The sequence below is a fragment of the Anas acuta genome, chromosome 3 (assembly GCF_963932015.1).
Source record: "Anas acuta chromosome 3, bAnaAcu1.1, whole genome shotgun sequence".
Classification (NCBI taxonomy): domain Eukaryota; kingdom Metazoa; phylum Chordata; class Aves; order Anseriformes; family Anatidae; genus Anas; species Anas acuta.
Genome location: NC_088981.1, coordinates 2,463,962 through 2,483,171, shown reverse-complemented (window position 1 = coordinate 2,483,171; position 19,210 = coordinate 2,463,962). Strand labels below are relative to the sequence as shown.

General features: G+C 35.3%; 1 protein-coding gene across 13 annotated transcripts in view; it reads left to right on the top strand.

The window, feature by feature from the left end:
* CCDC88A (coiled-coil domain containing 88A) overlaps window positions 1-19,210 on the top strand; it is an 81,220-nt gene that overhangs the window by 45,452 nt on the left and 16,558 nt on the right. For 10 of the 13 annotated variants that reach the window (XM_068675254.1, XM_068675251.1, XM_068675250.1 and 7 more), the window contains exons 15-26: window positions 983-1,120; window positions 3,455-4,525; window positions 5,032-5,159; window positions 8,591-8,732; window positions 9,430-9,606; window positions 10,304-10,465; window positions 12,714-12,991; window positions 13,210-13,353; window positions 14,373-14,559; window positions 14,928-15,073; window positions 15,711-15,803; window positions 16,001-16,215. In XM_068675254.1, coding sequence (XP_068531355.1) covers window positions 983-1,120; window positions 3,455-4,525; window positions 5,032-5,159; window positions 8,591-8,732; window positions 9,430-9,606; window positions 10,304-10,465; window positions 12,714-12,991; window positions 13,210-13,353; window positions 14,373-14,559; window positions 14,928-15,073; window positions 15,711-15,803; window positions 16,001-16,215 — 2,881 coding nt within the window. The remainder of the gene's footprint in view (window positions 1-982; window positions 1,121-3,454; window positions 4,526-5,031; window positions 5,160-8,590; window positions 8,733-9,429; window positions 9,607-10,303; window positions 10,466-12,713; window positions 12,992-13,209; window positions 13,354-14,372; window positions 14,560-14,927; window positions 15,074-15,710; window positions 15,804-16,000; window positions 16,216-19,210) is intronic. The other 3 variants (XM_068675253.1, XM_068675249.1, XM_068675245.1) reach the window with 1 other exon arrangement.

Below are 19,210 nucleotides of genomic sequence, written 5' to 3'. Positions count from 1 at the left end.
GCCTAGGTGATTGAGCCAGTTCCTTCTCCTTTGCAAAAAATCAACAAAGGCACCAATATCCCCGTAAAAGATGCATTGCTCTGTTAAGCAGGGGATCAGGACAATCTTAATTTTGGAGGGAGAGGGAAGACTGGTCAAACATTAGTGTTCTCATCCTAAGCAAAACTCTTCAGGTTCTGACTTAACTGATGTCGTGCTTTTTGCCTACTTGCAACAAATAAATTCTTCTGTGGAGTAACAAATTCTATTCTGCCATCTTTCTGTGATGTTTATTTTTCACTATTTTTTAACAGCAAATTAAGGTATAACTTAGATAATTTCTTTCTAGAAATACTGTGCCCTGCTTGTAGTCTGATTTACGTCTGGACTCCTCTAGCATTGGGAAATGTGGAGCGTGGGTTGAAATAGAATATAATCTTTCCAGCAGATGATTGTTTAATGTGTACGTTGCTTCCAAGTTACTAATTTTGACTTGGATGTGACAGAAGAATCACACTTGGTGACTTTCACCTGTAAACAAATTTGCTGTCCAGTGGCATTATGGGAGTTGTAACCATTTGACAAAACAAACCTGTGTATTGAAGTCATAAGTAATCGTCATAAGTATCTCTTGAAGTGTTTAAGATGAAATAACATACAGCTCAGCCCTTTTAAATTGAAAGGGAGGTTGAGTAGCAGCATAAGCCTCACTGAAATATATTTTTTTCTTTTTTAAAAGGATGCTTGGGGAAATATCCCAATCCTAATAAAATCTGACCATTTTTTAAAATTAACAAGTTACTTATAGATATATTTTTTTCTAAACCAGGAGTTAGAAGTAATTTTTTGCTAAAAGAGATGGTTTCAGAGAATAGAAGGTTTCATGTTATTCATTCCTTTAACTTGCTATACTCATTTTTAAAAGACTCCCTTCAACCCAGCTAAGAGTAATGCTATGATCATTTTCAAGTAGGTTTTTAAAAACTTATTTCTTTTCCTCTAGCTTGAAGGACTAGAGAATGAAATCAGCCAAGAGAAACAAAGTCTGCAGAACAGTCAAAATTTGAGTAAGGATTTGATGAAGGAGAAAACACAGCTTGAAAAGACACTTGAAGCACTTCGAGAAAACTCAGAGCGACAAGTGAGTAACAGAATTAAATGTTAATGGAGCATTGTATTGTTCTCCTTTGTACTTCTCTATAGGCATAAAGGGATTGCAATTGTAGCAGATTTGCCAAAAGGATTTACCTGCACCAAAATAGTTTGTATAAGACCTGCAGCCAGGGAGAGTCATGACTCATTTTAAGCTGAGGCTTTACTGTTAGTTTTAGGACTTTTTAGTGTTTAGTAATGCTTCTGTGGTTTTCATGGGCTATGCATTTGTTGTAGTTGCTTAGAGGTTGTAGCACAGCCAAAACAGAAAATTGGGAACTTTGAAGTTAGGCCAAACACCTCTCAGTGGAGGAAAACAAATTCCAAGCAGCTGGTCAGTGTTTGAAGTAATGCTGGAATACTACTGAGAACTACAGCAGCCTGTCCCTTGAAGGGACCTGAGAAAGACCAGTGTATCCAAGCTGGTTTGTCTGTTCCGCTGCTGTGCCACTTACCTTCAAAATTATCTGAGGCACCTTCCTGACAGTCCTTTACATTAGAATGTTTGCTAGGTGAGACTTGCAGGTAGATGACAGAATTTATTTTGGTTGTCCGAAATAGGAATTTGTGTCTTTGTAAAAGATTTGGGCTGTATTTGGGAAGTACTAAATGTCACTGATGTCTGCACTCACTACATAACAAATATAGAGCTTTTTCAGATTAGAAGTATATTTATCTTTTTATGAATTCTACTGATATTTCTTGGTCAGTTCAACAGTTTTGGGCTGAACTGAAAATTTAAAAGTACACTATTTTGGAATACCGAATATTATAAAAATTCTGAAAATTTTTGCAGGACCAATTTAATCAGAAAAATCAAATTCCAGCCATAACAACAACAAAAATGCTCATTATTGAAGCTTTACATTCATTTAAAGACAAGTGGGGATAACTTGAAAGCAAAACTAGCTTGTCTTGTTTAGATGTTCATTATCACAATAATCGTAACATTTAGACATCATATTTGAAGTGTATTCCAGGGAAAAAGGGACTAAAACTTTATAGAATACTGTAATAAGTTGTAAATCCCAGTTCAACTATTAAGGATACATATGGTGTTTTCAATGTGTTGATGCAGGACTGACACTTCAGTGGGGATAATTCTATTTTAATTATGTACTTAGGAGCTGTGCTGGGTTAGCAGCATCTTTTGTGTCTTTTACAAATCCTATGCTGAAACTTCTTGGGAGGGGCTCTGAAGTACATTCGATTTTTGTCAAAAAAAACGTGGAGGCACTGATTATGATTTTTTTTTGTTAAGTTTGAATTATGGAAGCTGAATTCATAGAAAGTAATTATGTATGTTCACTAAGATAGTAATTTATGTAAAGAACCGTTTAAAAAAAAAAAAAGTGGGCTTAGACACCTTTTTAATAATTTTAGAACAGATGACCATTTCCAGGACCCAAATTGCAAATCCTGTTATTAATAGCTATATTCAGACTTAAATATGAAAGAACAGTCTATAATTTTCTCGGTCGCTGTTTTTTATTGCAGCTAGCACTTTCATTTTTCTCCAAAGCAGTTGAAATGCCCCTTACAATACGTGATCTGTGTTTTCCTGATAAAAAATCAGGAATTTTTTTCCTGATAAAAAATCAAGATACGAAAGCTACATTTGTCCTTAAAGCAGGTCTGGAAATATGTTTCCTAAGAAAATAATTGAGTCCTATCAATGATTAACTTTCTTTGGAGGCTGTTTTGAAGCAGTATGTCCCTTCTTAACTGAAAAATGAGCATAGCTTTGTGTTTGTTCCCAAAATGTGATTTACTATGATCAGGATGCCTTCATATCCCACAGATCAGTGCTGTTTTTTCAAGTGAAATAAAAATAATACTTTTGGAGTTCTCTCACCTCCTTTCATCTGAAGTTTGGTTTAGAACTTGACAGTTTTGTTTTTTGTTTATATGTTTCTAGGAGAGCACTCTCTGGAAATTACAGAGTTTAAGGAAAATAAACTAGATCTGAATAAACACAAATGAAAAGGAAATTAAGCTAACAAATAGATACAGCTTTATTTTGTTTCATATTTTGTTAGTTTTATTTCTGTGTCGTCTTCTGTCCAAGAGTAAAGTGTTTGAGGAGTCACGTTGACTTAGGATTTTACTGTCAAACTCTCACTTGGGTTCATATGCAGTGTTTGTAAGGCTGCAAATAAATATCAGTAGTGTAAGAAGAGAAAATCTTATTAAAAAAAAACTACAGTAAAAGGGAAATATGTTGTAATCTTAGTAGTAATCTTAGTAGATTTCAGTTTATGTATGGGATTGGTTATTTGTTGGCATGTTGCTTACCAGAATTTACATTTTTCCCCAAAATTAGATTAAGCTATTAGAACAAGAAAATGAACATTTGAATCAAACTGTAGCTTCTCTAAGACAACGCTCACAAATCAGTGCTGAAGCGAGAATGAAGGAAATTGAAAAAGAAAATAAAATTCTTCATGAGTCTATTAAAGAAACGAGTAGTAAGTTAAATAAGATTGAATTTGAGAAAAAACAAGTGAGAAAAGAACTGGAACATTATAAAGAGAAAGGGGAGAGAGCAGAAGAACTTGAGAATGAGCTGCATCATCTGGAGAAGGAAAATGAATTATTACAGAAAAAAATTACTAACTTAAAAATTACTTGTGAGAAGATAGAGGCCTTAGAACAAGAAAACTCAGACCTGGAGATGGAAAACAGAAAGCTGAAAAAGACTTTGGATAGCCTAAAAAATCTCTCTTTTCAATTAGAATCCTTGGAAAAGGAAAATTCACAACTTGATGAAGAAAACTTAGAATTAAGAAGAACAATTGAATCTTTGAAGTGTACAAGCATTAAAGTGGCACAACTACAATTAGAAAATAAGGAACTGGAGAGTGAAAAGGAACAACTTAAAAAAAGCCTTGAACTAATGAAAGCCTCGTTTAAGAAAAGTGAACGCTTAGAAGTCAGCTACCAAGGTCTAGACACAGAAAACCAAAGGTTACAGAAAGCCCTTGAAAACAGCAATAAGAAAATTCAGCAACTAGAAAGTGAATTACAAGATTTAGAGTCTGAAAATCAGACTCTGCAGAAAAACTTAGAAGAGTTGAAAATCTCTAGTAAGCGCCTAGAGCAATTGGAAAAGGAGAATAAGTTGTTAGAACAAGAGACTTCTCAACTGGAAAAAGATAAGAAACAGTTAGAAAAAGAAAATAAAAGACTTCGACAACAAGCAGAAATTAAAGATAGTACTTTAGAAGAAAACAATGTAAAAATAAGCAATCTGGAAAAGGAAAATAAATCTCTATTTAAAGAAATAGTTGTGTATAAGGAGTCATGCATTCGCCTGAAAGAACTAGAAAAGGAAAATAAAGAACTTGTGAAAAGAGCTACTATTGATAAGAAAACCCTTGTCACTTTACGAGAGGTAAATAGAAAGTAGTTACCATTCTTAATGTAATCTGTATTTTGGGGGGGGGAGGGAAAGGTATTATGCATTCTTCTGTGTATGCTGTTAGTGTCTTCAGTGGTTACAGTAGGGATGGAGTTACATAATAATAAATACATAATAATAAATGCAGTCACGTTACATTTAAATCTGTAAGGATGCATACAGGCAGTCATGAAGCCTTTGTTAAATTAATGTTTTTCATATTCTTCATCTTAGTATTTGTTTTGGCTGCAGTGTTGCCCCTTGATCCTAATGCTCAAGACCAAATCAGGGCAATTCTTCAGAGAGGAAAGGAGTAAAGAGCTATGGTGAAATCATACTTATGCCTGATGCTAGCTAAAAGCTAACACTTGGAAGGAAAGGAGAGTTAATGACAGTTAAATTTTACATAGTAATAGAAGACTTGTACATAGGCGAAGAAAATTAAGACTGCATTATTATAACTGTATAATAACACTGCTTTTTTTTTTTTTCTGTGCAAGGACTTGGTGAGTGAAAAATTGAAGACCCAACAAATGAACAATGATCTAGAAAAGCTTGCCCATGAACTTGAAAAAATAGGCTTAAACAAAGAGCGTCTCTTGCATGATGAACAGAGTAGTGATGACAGGTGAGAATGTCAAGGCCTATCTACTCAAGGAATAGTATAGAATTGAGGGTCTTTTATATTCATAAAGATAAAACAGCTTTACAGACTTACTGTGTATATGCTTTGGTTTTAATGCACCGTAATAAGCCCAAAATGGAACTTGAAATTCTTTTAAATTTATAAGGTAGCTGATGTGCTTCTGTGTTCTGTCTCTGGAAATGAATGACCACTTCTTACTACTAAGAAGTTTCTTGAAGTATGTCAGTAGATACAGTTAATATATTATTAAAGCTTATATTGTAGTTAGCAATGGAACAGTAGCAGTAAAAGAAAACAAGCCCATAGTGAGGCTTATTTCTTTTTGACTGATAGAAATGTTATTTACACTTCCGTCACATAATGGTTAGCTTGAACTCTCACACTTTCCTTGACGCTATTTTCTTCTATTTTTTTCTACCAAAAAAGAAACCACTTGTATTCCCTCTTATACATGCTGGGATGTATCCAATTCTTGAGTGTCTCCAAAACTTCATACTGGCTCTATCACTCTGCCACACCTGCCGGTATAAAGCAGCTGCTATCCTGACATCTGTTTGCTTTACTGTATGTTGTGTTCTGTCTTATCCTGCAGGGATTTAGGGAAAAATTGTGACTGGAGAAAAGCAGATTAGTATGGGCTTCTAGCCAATCTTTCTTTCATGATGCTATTCAGTTGTGCCCTTTTTAGAAAGGAGAAGGGGAGAAAAAAAAAACTGGCGTCATGATCTGTTATTACCACTGATTGTCATGAACATGTAGATTGATTTGGGGCCTTCTATATCAAAAGAAAACCAAATGATTTTTTTTTCCCGTCAGTTTCCCTTTCATGTTGCCAGAGCTGTGTTAGTGAGGTGATGCCAAAATCCTGTATGGAGAATCTGTTGACACCTCTTGTTTTTTGCTGGGGTCTTTAATCTACCTTTCTCAGCTCACAGATGAGAAGTTCAAAAAAAGCCCTCAGAGCTTTGACTAGTATGACTTCTTGTGGGGAAAACGTGTTATTCTGTAAAGGTGCTTTTAGAAATTACACTCTGTGAAAAGATTTATGAATCTGCATCTACATTTCAGGCAATGCCGTTAGTCTCTTGCAAGTGCTTATACTTCTGAAGATTCAGATGTTCTGGGTTCACTTCTCATTGGTTAGTTGCTTTGGGCAGCTATATTAATTACGACTTTGGGTCATGTAAAGCTAGTGTTTCCATCACATTTTACAGCATGATATTATTGGACCTATAAATTGTAATTCAGAAGAAAATTTGGAGTTGACTTATCTCCATGGAATTGGGAGTTTTATTCACGTTTAATTAAAATATAAACTGGAAATGAACTTCTAACATAGAAGAGGTCACTGTTGTGACCTCTTCCATTTTTGTGTGCGATTCCATGTTAGTCAAGAGTGGGAATTACACAAATAAACAGTTCTCAATTGCCGTACTCCCTTTGGTGTTTTTTTCTCTCCAAGGAGTTAGTGCATTTTTTTTTCTGTGTATATAATGAATATTACTTGTTCTTGGCTTGTTTTCTGCTGGCCTTGGTCAGGCTGATTGGTGGGAAGGTGTGCAGTAAAATTTATGTCTTGAACCTTACTTACCCAGAACATTATCTAAAGCCCGCTTCTGAGCTCAGGCTTGTGACAAATAGTTTTAGATGTGAAGGAATTAGGGCTAAGCTACTGTTTTGAGACCATTCTACGATCAAAATGTAGACTGACCTTTAAAAACTGCATGTAGAGCTGGAGGACTCTGAGTGGGAAACACTTGTTTGAAAAGTGGAAGGGTTGATTGGTGTGAATTTGTGCTCTGCGACTATCTTGCCTTTCCAGTGTTCTCAACTTTTCACGTATCCAAAAGGTGAGACATTAGCAATTATTTGATCAGGTCTGTAGAAAGCTAAGTTCGTTATGGCCAAAATCACTTCTTGGTGTATTTTTGGTCTGTCTCTCTCATTTTGGTGACAAATTTAAAAAGCACCATTTCTCTTTCTCGGAGAGAAATAAAATTGAGAAGAATCTCCTCTTTGCTGAGGCTTAAGCCAACCACTTTTGGTGAGTTACTTTCAAGGCGTTCTTCATTTAGTCTTATCTTTCAAATGGCTGTTGTCTTTAGACAAACAGATTTGCAGATTCTGACCCTGAATTTGAAATGCCCAAGTCTTAATGGGATTAGAAAGTTTAACCATTTTTTGTAATCAGGTGTTTAAAAGGAAGGCGGAGAATGGCTCTCTGCTATTAGTCTTTTTCCTTTTCTGCATAAGTGTATAACTTTGCAGTAACGAAACTTCTCATTTGCAGCTGAATATATGCTTCAGCTCACTAAGATAAAATTGTGTCTGTTCTACTGCTTGTAGAATGCCTGTATTTCTTAAATCCCTGAAAATTATTTTTCATACCCTAAAATCTAGAATTCTCTTACTACTACATAATGTTTTTGGACATCTTTCTACTTACCGTTGGTCTTCTGCTCCAGTTCCTGCCTAGATATAATGCTATTGTCAGTTCAGGAGTCTCTTGCAATCTATTCTCTTCACTTAGCTGATAGATTCTTTGGCAACTGAGATTAGGAAGGGGAATATTTATGGCTTGTTTTATTTTATCCTACCGCAGGCAAAAGTGGGATGTTTTCCAAATTTTTAACACATGTACAATGATGGAACTGTTGAAAAGTGATGAATGAGTGTAGAATTCTGAAGTAATTTTTTTCAAGGACTAATAATGCATTAGAATATTGTACAGACAGTTTCAGGAGATACTGCTTTGAAATAATATATTCTAAATCCTTATCACTTCTCTCCTAAATATGTGGTTCAGGTTTTCTGTGTACCCTACAATATTGTAAATACGGTAAAAACTGGAATCATACACATCAGGAGTGGTAACAGTCTTAAAATCCCAGCAGCTGGGCTGAGCGAGCAATTCGCACACTCATGCATCAAATGAGTATGCACCTGCAAAGAGCTGTATTCTTCTCCTTCCCTATTGCCTCCTCTATTTAAGCAGGCAGGAAATGGAAACTGATGAAAATCTTGCTCTCTGAATACTTCACATTCGAATTTAGTTCAGGTCCCTGCAGGATTCACTGGAGCGGAGCCAGAAGGAAGAGTGCTGTCATCACGCACATGCTTATGATCCAGATAAAGCCAGTAGATTACTGCTGTAGTTGAATGTTGCTTTTTATATACCTGATGTTTTCAAAGAATGAAGGATTAAAAAATGTTTTGGACTGCTGCCTTCTGTTTGCTTTAGAAAAAGAACTTGGTATTAATACCAAGGTGTCTTCATGCTTTTGAATAGTCAACATTCCTGTGTTTTTGAACGTAGTTTTAGGGCTGCTGTTTCAGAACTCTTTAAAATGTAAATACCTGAAATAATTTTCCAAAATACTATTTTTCTTTCTTTCTGGGATGTTATTGATCAGTAGGTACAAGCTTCTGGAGTCAAAATTAGAATCCACGCTTAAAAAGTCTCTTGAAATAAAAGAAGAAAAAATTGCTGCTTTGGAGGCTCGTTTAGAAGAATCAACAAATTTAAACCAGCAACTCCGTCAAGAGCTTAAAACAGTAAGGAGAATGACATTTTTTGTAAGACTAAATGATCCATATATCAGCTATTGTTGTTTCTATACTTTGCTTGACCTTTTCGTTTTAAGAAATGAAAGGGAAGAGAAAAAAAAAAAGGGGGCGGGAGGGATAGAGTAATATAAAGCAGGGCAAAAGTATGACTGCTTTTTAAAACTTCAGTAATACAGGCCTGGTTTTGAAATCACATGAAAAGGTGTGGTGGAGTTGATTCAATGGTCGTTGAATATGTCAGGTAGATTAATAATCTGAAGTTTATTTGATTGTGGAATGCCAACAATAGTCATTATTTAGTGTCACATTTTCTGGTCTGCCTTAAGCAGCCTGAGTGGAGTGCTTAAAAAAAACAACAACAACAACAAAAAACAATCTTGATTTGTTGGACTTCATAAAAGTTGGGGGGTTACAGTTGAAAGCACTAAAGTAAAATACAGACTAGAGGCCTCTTTGTTGGTCTCCTAGTCATACCTGTCTTAAATGTTTATTATGGTTAAGCTACAAGTAGCCATATGTTATTTGTACATCATCTCATCAAACATACTCAGAAAGCAATTTTACAAATACAGTAAGATATGTACACATTGCACTTTCTGTTCTCTGAAAAGTGTTACGGTCATGTAATAGGATGTTGAAAATGGAAAATTTTAAACCTAATCTAAGTTGTTCTAAATAATTTTAGGTGAAAAAGAACTATGAAGCCCTCAAACAAAGACAAGAAGAGGAAAGGATGGTTCAGAATTCTCCTCCAAGAAGTGGAGAAGAAAATCAGTCTGTCAATAAGTGGGAGAAAGAAAATCAGGAAACTACTAGAGAATTACTGAAAGTTAAAGATAGATTAATTGAAGTTGAAAGGAATGTAAGATGATGTGCTTTTTCTATTATTCTGATTTTAAGTATTTGTTGTGAGCTGCTCCAGTAATACGAATGAGAATATTCTGAAGGAGGTGTGCAATTTATGACCTAGTTTATAGACTAAGCATAATCTGTATAAAATACAGTGTATGATACAGCTGAATTCTGCACTGACAGATGCCATAAAGCACTTGACCGGTATTTAAAAGGAAAAAATATAAACCTGGATTTGACTTTTTGAATCCACAGATACCTCACAAATCTCTCTTATATAATCTTTGTTTACGTTAGTAATTGAGATTTCTTTACTCTTTCTACATAGGTCTAATGTTACTTGCGCATTTTTTAAATCAATCTATAGCAGTATCATTATATGTTACTTTGTTATATAAGGTGACACAGTTTGTTCTCCTCTGGAAATAACTGTGAATATTTTAAATCCTTTTTCTCTACTGAGGGTAAAGCATAAAGAATCATAGTAGCATAAGTCATGCTGCTTTATCTGTTCTGGAAAAACAGTTCTACCTGAAGTTCAGTAAACAGCCATGAACTCAAATTTTCTTTTCTTTTCTTTTCTTTTCTTTTCTTTTCTTTTCTTTTCTTTTCTTTTCTTTTCTTTTCTTTTCTTTTCTTTTCTTTTCTTTTCTTTTCTTTTCTTTTCTTTTCTTTTCTTTTCTTTTCTTTTCTTTTTTTGTTCAAAGAATGCTACACTGCAGGCAGAGAAACAAGCACTGAAAACACAACTAAAGCAGCTTGAAACACAGAATAGTAATCTGCAGGCTCAGATTCTTGCACTTCAGAGACAGACTGTTTCTCTACAAGAACAAAATACAACTCTACAAACTCAAAATGCTAAGCTTCAGGTAATATTATAATATTTTATTTTTAAATACAAAATTAATGTTTTTTCAAGTGAAAGTTTTAAAGCTAACAGAAATGCTACAAATCATGTTTTGATTCTGGTACAGACATGGAAGAGGAAGTAACGTACAAATAATCCACACTACGAGCAGTCTAATATTTTGTGATGGCTGATAAAGAATAAAATTTCCAGAAGTTGCTTTAATCCTTTGTGTTTATCCTATTTAAATCCTTGATTTCGTAGTCAGGAGTAAAAAAGACTGTTACCCAGTTTTGCAAGATTTTTTTTTCAATTTCTTTTTTATTTCTAAATTAGGTCAGGAAAGCGGTTAGCATCTCCAAAGAGACTTAATAAATCTATTTTGTCTATTTTTATAGATATAATAATAAATAAATAAAAATCATACATAAAAGGAAAATCAAGATGTTAGTAATTACACAGCGTTTGCAAAAAGGTTGAAAATTGAATAAAAATAAATATGCAAAGATGTAATTCAGATAATGTAGAAGTAGAAAAAAAGGTAATGAGTGGCCGTGGAAATTATAAAAATGTTTGCCTGCAGAATCTTCCAGCCATTGTGGCCAAAATTCATATATTATCCTTCATGCTTCAACAGTGTCAAACACGTTTTTTTTTCTCTGATAAATGAAATATTCTTGTTAATGAATCAAATCCTTTTTGGAGCTGTAAGAATACTTAAAGAGGAGATATGAAATCCACAGTTCAGCACAAATAGTAAACAAAATGCCAAAACTGATGAAAAACAGACATCCATGAGTGAAGGAATCTTTAAAAGGGTGAACAAATAATGCATTTCATGAATGCCTCAAGTCATCTTTCTGTCTCTTGCTGGAAAGCAGAACCCAGTTGTACCACAGATGCACTTTCTGTCTACCACATTGAAATCTAATTAGTGCACAGTACTCCCCTTTGTGTCTGTCAAGCCTGTGAACAAAACAGAACGTTTGTGCACGTAGTGTGCCTCATCTAGTTGTTAAAAATTTAGTGGACATGGGCATCCTTGACTGTTCTAGACAGATTAGGGTATATATCTGGGGTTCAGAACTCTTTGAGTATTTTGTAATTATATTTGTCAAAATAGCAGGAATATCTTAGAGCAGTTTGCTTTTTTCATGGATTGCATAATAGCAGAGGCCTTTCCTGTCTGATAAAGCTGGAGAATAAAACAACCATAGATAAGTCAAAGTACTGGGACAATGAGTTAGAAGGGGAGGCGTTTTCTGCCTTTTTTTGTGTGTGGTGAATCTCACCAAACAATGTAATTTTAATTGCTGGGGATGACAGGAGGATGTTGCACCCAGCAGTCCAAGAAAGGGAGTTCGACTTGCAAGACAACTCTCTATTAACTCTAAATCAAAATGAAAGGTGAAGTATGCTCAAGAAAATGTGTGACTGTTAACTAAAGCCGAAATGTGAACTAAGACAGTCTACGTAGACTGTATCAAGGCTATTTTTAGGCAACTGTAATTCTAGTATTCTTCCTGATACCCATAAAGAACAAACAAGAGAAAGGATGTCTTAAAGGGTGACTGGGAATTCTATACTAAAGCGAACTTGGAATTCAGTCTGAAGTTTTACAGTATACACTTGCCATCAGACATTACTTCATTTCCAGTGAAACGTTCAGCTTTGTCACTGTAGCAAAGAGTGCTGCAGTTCCAACAGAAAGGGATTTGTTCCTTAGTAACAGCATGCATTGCAGTGATAGTTTTTTTTTTTTTTCTCCTTAGCAGATATCCTGAGGGTATTAGAAGCCTTAGTAGTTGTTGTTTTTTTTTCCTTTTTTTTGAATAGGAAAGAGGAGGAAACTAGACTATTACAGGTCAGATGACAAACATGTCAGGTATCCTTAATTCCTTAAGATATCCAAGGATTAGATGATGTTAATCTTTTCTAGAAGCACGCAAGTAAAGATTTTTATATGTCATATTTTGAAAGCTTGAATGTATTAATGGATGTAAATAAGATTCTGACATAACTCTTAGAGAAATGGTACTCTTCCACAGGAATACTTTCTGTTAGATCTAACAACATGTACAAATTGGAGTTGTCTGTAAGGATATAAGAAATAAGTGTTTCCATTCAAGGCTTTCAGATGATGGAGTAATTAGAAGGTTGCGGAGATAATGAATCGATCATTCAAGAAATCCTTCAATAGAATGATACAGACAAGATGATCCAGTCTATGAAATTAATGTGCAACTTTTGTCAAATGTTTATGGTTGCAGGTTGAAAATTCCACCCTAAATTCTCAAAGTACATCTCTTATGAATCAGAATGCTCAACTATTGATCCAACAGTCTACTCTAGAAAATGAAAATGAATGTGTGCTCAAGGATCGTGAGGATCTGAAATCCTTGTACGATTCACTTCTCAAAGATCATGAAAAACTGGAACACCTACATGAGCGCCAAGCTTCTGAGTATGAATCGCTGATTGCTAAACACGGAAGTCTTAAATCTGCACACAAAAATCTGGAGGTGGAGCATAAGGACTTAGAAGATAGGTAAATACTAATATTCATGACTATAATTAGAAGACTGATCCTCACTAAACAGCAAGAAATGCTGTATAGCTATGATGAATAGAATCTGTATTCCTGAAATACAACACTAAGATCTTAAAACTTGGAAAGATCACATTTTCAAAAACAAAACAAAAAAAAACCCTCCATGTTTTCTTGTTCAAAAAAAAAAGAAATGTAAATACAATTCTTGTTTGCAGGTACAATCAGTTGCTGAAACAGAAAGTGCAATTGGAAGAGTTGGAGAAAGTGCTCAAGATAGAACAGGAGAAAATGCTTCAGCAAAATGAAAAACACGAAACTGTAGCAGTAGAATATAAGAAACTTCGTGATGAAAATGATAGGTAAAGCAAAACACTGGTGCAGTCTGAACAAGCATTGCATCCTCTCATGTATCTGGAAACCTGATGCTGTGCCCCAGAATATTAACGATCCATACCTTACAGAAACACACTCTTTTGTTCTATAGTATAATTACTTTAGGAAAACTGAAGAGGGAACAGTTAAAAAAACAAACACACACACACAAAAAAAAAAAAACAAACAACACCATAAAGCATAATTATTGCATGCTGACTATACTGAATTCCACATAGCATCTTAAGAATGCGAGGCCATGCACTGTGCTGTGTGGATGTGGGCTGTAGAGGGAGCAAGCCATTCTCTGTGAGTTGCGTGAGGCAGAATGACTGGTTAACGCTGGTAGGAGTAGAAATTCAGTGTTGTGAGTGGTGAAGGGCAGTTTGATCCCTACTACTGAGGTACAGCTTGCCCTAAATAGTCTGGTTGAAATTAATATTACTATTACTATTTACATAGTACAATACTTACCCACCTGAAGAAGAGGCATTAAGAGTTGTTAATCGGGCAGGGATGTTTGCAATGAAATGTCTACTGCCTGTGGTGTTGTATGAGAAGAATTAGTGGGAACTGGAAATTGTTTTTAGAAATGGACGTGCCAGAGCTGGGCAAAGGGAGCCTAAGAGTCCATACACAGCTTATGCAGTTACCAAGATTTGGACCATTCCTATTTACTTACTGTTTTGTGTTGGCAAGAAATCTTAGCTATTTTGTGAGATTTTCATATTTTGAAAAGTGGCATCTTAAAACTAGTTTTTATGTCCACATTCAGAAATCCTAATTATTTTTAAAAATCTGAAGACCCAGACTTGGGTAAAGATTTGATACATACCTAGGAACTTTAGATTTACAGGTAACTTACCTACAGCATGTGATACCAAGAAATTCTTAGGTGTATTTCGTGAAGTAGCATCAAAGCCTGGAAGTTTCATGTTTCAGGAGCAGTGTGGGGTCATGAATACCTTTTACATGCGTGTATTCTTTTACATTCTCTTAATTCCAGGCTTGCTCATACATACAGTCAACTCTTGAGAGAGAATGAAGTTCTGCAAACTGATCATAAGAATCTGAAAACATTATTGAATAATTCCAAACTAGAACAAACGCGATTAGAAGCTGAGTTTTCTAAACTTAGAGAACAGTACCAACAACTGGATATTACATCTACCAAATTAAATAACCAATGTGAGGTATGTGACAATTATCCTGTTTTTAGGACTGGTATTGTTGCAATGTTTGTATAAGCTTATTTACAGATTCATAAAAAATGAAGTGCTTGAGAATTTGACATTTGGATTATAGATAACGTCGTGAGTCTGAAGACAAATGAATTTGTCTGTTTTATATGCCATAAAAAATTGCAGTTTGTGTTAGGTAAACTGTAAGTTATTTAAAGCATCAAAGAAGATTTTACCCACTGAGTCATGATTTTGTTAATTTTTTTGTTTGATTTGACTTTCTAAATACATTGTAGGCCTAAGTTTCCTTGATAATATAATCTGTATATGAAATATGTTCACATATACTTATGTACATACCATTTCATTTATTTTAACAGCTGCTTAGCCAGCTTAAAGGAAATCTGGAGGAAGAAAACAGACATCTACTAGATCAAATTCAGACATTAATGCTACAAAATAGAACATTACTTGAGCAGAATATGGAAAGCAAGGATCTCTTCCATGTAGAGCAAAGGCAGTACATGTGAGTTTTAAAAACAGTTAAATTACTGTGATTAGGGCAGTTACATAATATTAAAAAACAACAAAAACAACAAAAAAAAAACACTTTCATTGTATATAGAAATTAATGTTTCCGAAGTAGCATGTGTTTCTTTTCTTAAAAAAACTAATTATGTGTGAAAAGCAGGTAATTAAAACTAAGAGCATTTTATTTTTAAATCTGAAAGATGAGTGCAACTGCATTCATTATTGGTGAAATATCTAATAAAAATGTTATTTATTCCCCATTTGAAGATGATAGATTTGTTTGAAAACTGTAACCCTTTTAGTGAATTTGAGAGAAGAGAAAATATGCTTGTGTAAATGATTCTGGTATAGCCTATGTGCACATTGTTACTTAAAAAAAAAAAAAAAAAAAGGCAAACTTCTGTCGTATAATAAACAAAGCTAGTGGAAATATTTATAATGATATATTGTGGCGTTAAACAGAAGAATACTTGTTTTCTTTATCTCACTTTCTTGATTTTTTCCAATAAGAAACAGCTGTTACGTAAGAATTTCTCATGAAAACCTACAGTTTTCGGATAACATATCCAGAGGATCATGTTACTCACATATACATTTTCCAAACATAAATTATCATTAATTTCTCTTTACAGTGACAAGCTAAACGAATTAAGGCGACAGAAGGAGAAATTGGAAGAGAAGATAATGGATCAGTATAAATTTTATGAGCCATCTCCACCAAGAAGGTAGTGATGAATATTGTGTAAAAAAAAAAACACAAATCTAAAGCACGATTACCCATTCTGTTCTGGCTGAAAGACAAGATTTTGTTCAACTTCAGAGGAGCAGAATCATGTCTGTTCTTGCATACAAATTGGGAAAAATACGAAGACCTAAGTAATGTATTATAAATGCAATAAATGTATTGTCTTATTGATAACAGAAGGGGTAACTGGATTGCTCTGAAGATGAAGAAGCTGATAAAATCCAAGAAGGATGCCAATCGAGAACGTTTGAAATCTGTGACCCTTACGCCTACCCGTTCAGAATCCAGTGAAGGATTTCTTCAGCTGCCCCACCAGGACAGTCAAGATAGTTCTTCTGTGGGCTCAAATTCTCTTGAAGATGGCCAGACCCTGGGAACCAAAAAGAGTAGTAGTGAGTACAGCAAAACATTTATTCTCTTTTAATACTTCTCAGCTAAATGTTTTTTTATTTATTTAAAAATAAAAAGGTGCTGAGAAAACCTATGAGTTCTTGAGGTTTTTTACAGTTAATTCTGAAGGTCTTCAGGAAATGAGCCTGGATTTTCTCATCAGTGACAAATTTATACTGACTTCATGCAGACTTGAGTGTATGGGCAGATGCTCTTTTTTTTTTTTTAGCATTTCTGCAGCTATAAAGATGTCAAAATATGTTTACTAAGGTATGGTGAAGTAGGTAGTGTTACTGCATCAGGTGAACAGAATTTTGTATAGATTGTCAGATACCACCACAAGCACCATATTTTGTTTCTCCCTCTTGTCCCAGCATGCATCCTTCCCCTTGTCTTTAAAAGTGGTTTCCAAGCTGTGGCTGTGCTAACATCCTTCAGATCCTAAACAGATCTTCTGTCTGAAGATGTTTCTCCAGCATCACAAAAAATAAGTGATGAAGTTTTTTGATATTGAATATGCAATAGGAAGTTCTTTATGTCTTGGGTTTCACAAGACATCAGATCAATATTTTTGAGCCAGGTATGAATTTACTGTATTAAAAATGATTAAAGCTATTATGGTGTATTTTTTCTTTTAAGGTTACTACATAAACATTTAAGGCATCTAAGAGCGCTATTTCAGGGAAACTTTAAATCAGATTTGTGATTTATTTTAAATAATAAAATTTAAGTTTGAGGGTAAACTATTGCTTTCATTGCTAACTTGTCAGTTTTGGGGAGCTTAACATTTTTCAGCCTAAGGGTGGTTGGTAAAGATTCAGAACAGGTATTTCTGAATAAAGAAACACAACTGTGGCTTTTGGAACGTAAATTGGAAGTCTTGCGGAGTTCAGGACTGACTGAAGCTATAGCAGATGTTTACAAGTGTGTATGCTTTGGATCAGGTCAGGTGCATCAACGATTTTATGGTCAGGACAATTTTATGTGACAATATTCTTTGCAGTGATACTTGGGACCTTGTAGAGTGCAGCTGGGCATGCTGCTGCTACACTCAAAGCACTTTTCCTCTTGTTAGAGCCAAGGTTGAAGTTAGTGGTAGCTAACACTCAAAAGAAGTTTGAAGTTGTTCAGACCTCATTAATTTTGTACTGTATGGGCCTTGTTCAAGTTCCTTTTAATCCCAATGTATTTATGCGCAAACTGGAAGGGCTAATCTAATTCTGAATCCCAACCTTCGTACATTTCACGTCACCACAGAAACCATATTTTTGGACAGAATTTGGATAAATTAGGTGCCAGTTCAGTGCTGACTGTCCTTCTGAGACAGTCTGTGTCTCATGGAGTTAGGACTAGAATATGTCAGTGTGAAAAGAACCAGTAGTGGCACACATTTTGCAGTCTATTTCTTCTTCTTTTAGAATGATTGTAAATCCTAAATAAAAATCCTGTGAAACTGTGGCTACTTTCTATTCTCTAAGTAGTGGCCTCCACACACACGCACACACACACACACACACACACACACACACACACACACAAAACAAACAAACAAAAAAAAAACTATAAGAAAGGAAGTTGCCTCCTGTCTAAGCAAGTACTCAGGTGTTGTAGCTTTTCACACTGACTGAAGGCAGTCTGCACCAAGGGAGGGGACAGGTTCTGGTCCACACTAATCATCTGTGTCTGCAAATGGAGGTGGTCCCTGCAGGAACTGTTGAGATGGAAAATCCTCCTGTATCCTTCAGGAAGCAAGAGAAGGTAATTTTCATTCCCCAGCCTGCAGCCAGTGACACAAATCAGTGGTGCTCTCAAAAGCTTTGTTATTCTTTGTCCTCTAATGATCTTTTTGACATACAGGTTTCCTATCCCTTACCCTCTGTCAGAGGAGGTGAGGAGATACAGATGTCCAAATGTATTGCTCAGTTACCACGACTGACAAATAATTAGCTATGTGACATCTGTAGACTTTTTTTTCTTTTGCAGATAGTGGAGACAGAGTGTTTTCCTAATACAGGACGCTCTCATGCAGATGTTTTCAAAAGACCTGTTCTCTTAGAAAGACAGGTGATCTTGGTGCAAAGATCAGGTTATGCTGTTGAAAAAGGAAGACAGCACCTGAGATTTTCATCTGCTCACAGAGCGCTTGAAGCTCTTTGTTTCCAGAGGTACTCTCAAATGTGGGGCTGCCTGTATGGCTGGGAACATTTGCAGCACTGGTAAAATCCTGCAGGCAGTGTGAATGCTGGATGCTCCTGACTGCAGAGTTTCACCTTTGCTTTTCACATCTGCATTCAGTGATTGCATCAGCTGAATACTGTGGATCTGACATCTGCTTTCTGCAGAGCCTTTCCTCTTGGAGGGGATGGATACCATTCTGAGTTTTTGCATAGAAAACTCAAGGCAAGCAAGTGGAATCTTTTTTTGTGTGGAGAAAAACGGATTACTTTTGTGAGCATCCACTTCAGGTGTTTCAGATTGTCAACAGCATTCCAAGGAATTAAGGCTGTTACTAAGCCTGTCGTCTTTTAATAGTACCAGTAGCAGACACATCGCATCCTCGTGGAAGTAATAGAAATATATTGGGCTGCCCAGCGTGGTATTGCTGTGGTTTGACTTGGGCTACTGGATGCTGCTTGAAGAATACATGGCATTGTAGACTGCTTGTTCTAAGTGCTAACACAGAATAATGTGATGGAGAGGGGTATTTCCTTCTAGGTAGTTCATGTGCACTCGTAAATGTATATGTATATATGTACTCCTGTGTAAAATCAAAATGGCTGTATAACAAGCTGTTGGCTGAGTAGAAAACAAAGGCAAATGACAAAGCATGTGTCCTGAAAAGTCACTTCAAGGAGGTAAAATAAGCAGCTCCTGGGCTGACAGATTGCTCTACACTGCTTTCACATTTGCATAAATACAGTTTTCTCAATAATTCCATTTTTTGTTTCTTCCTGGATCTTTATATCCTAATTTTTTGCATGTGGCTCCTGTATACTT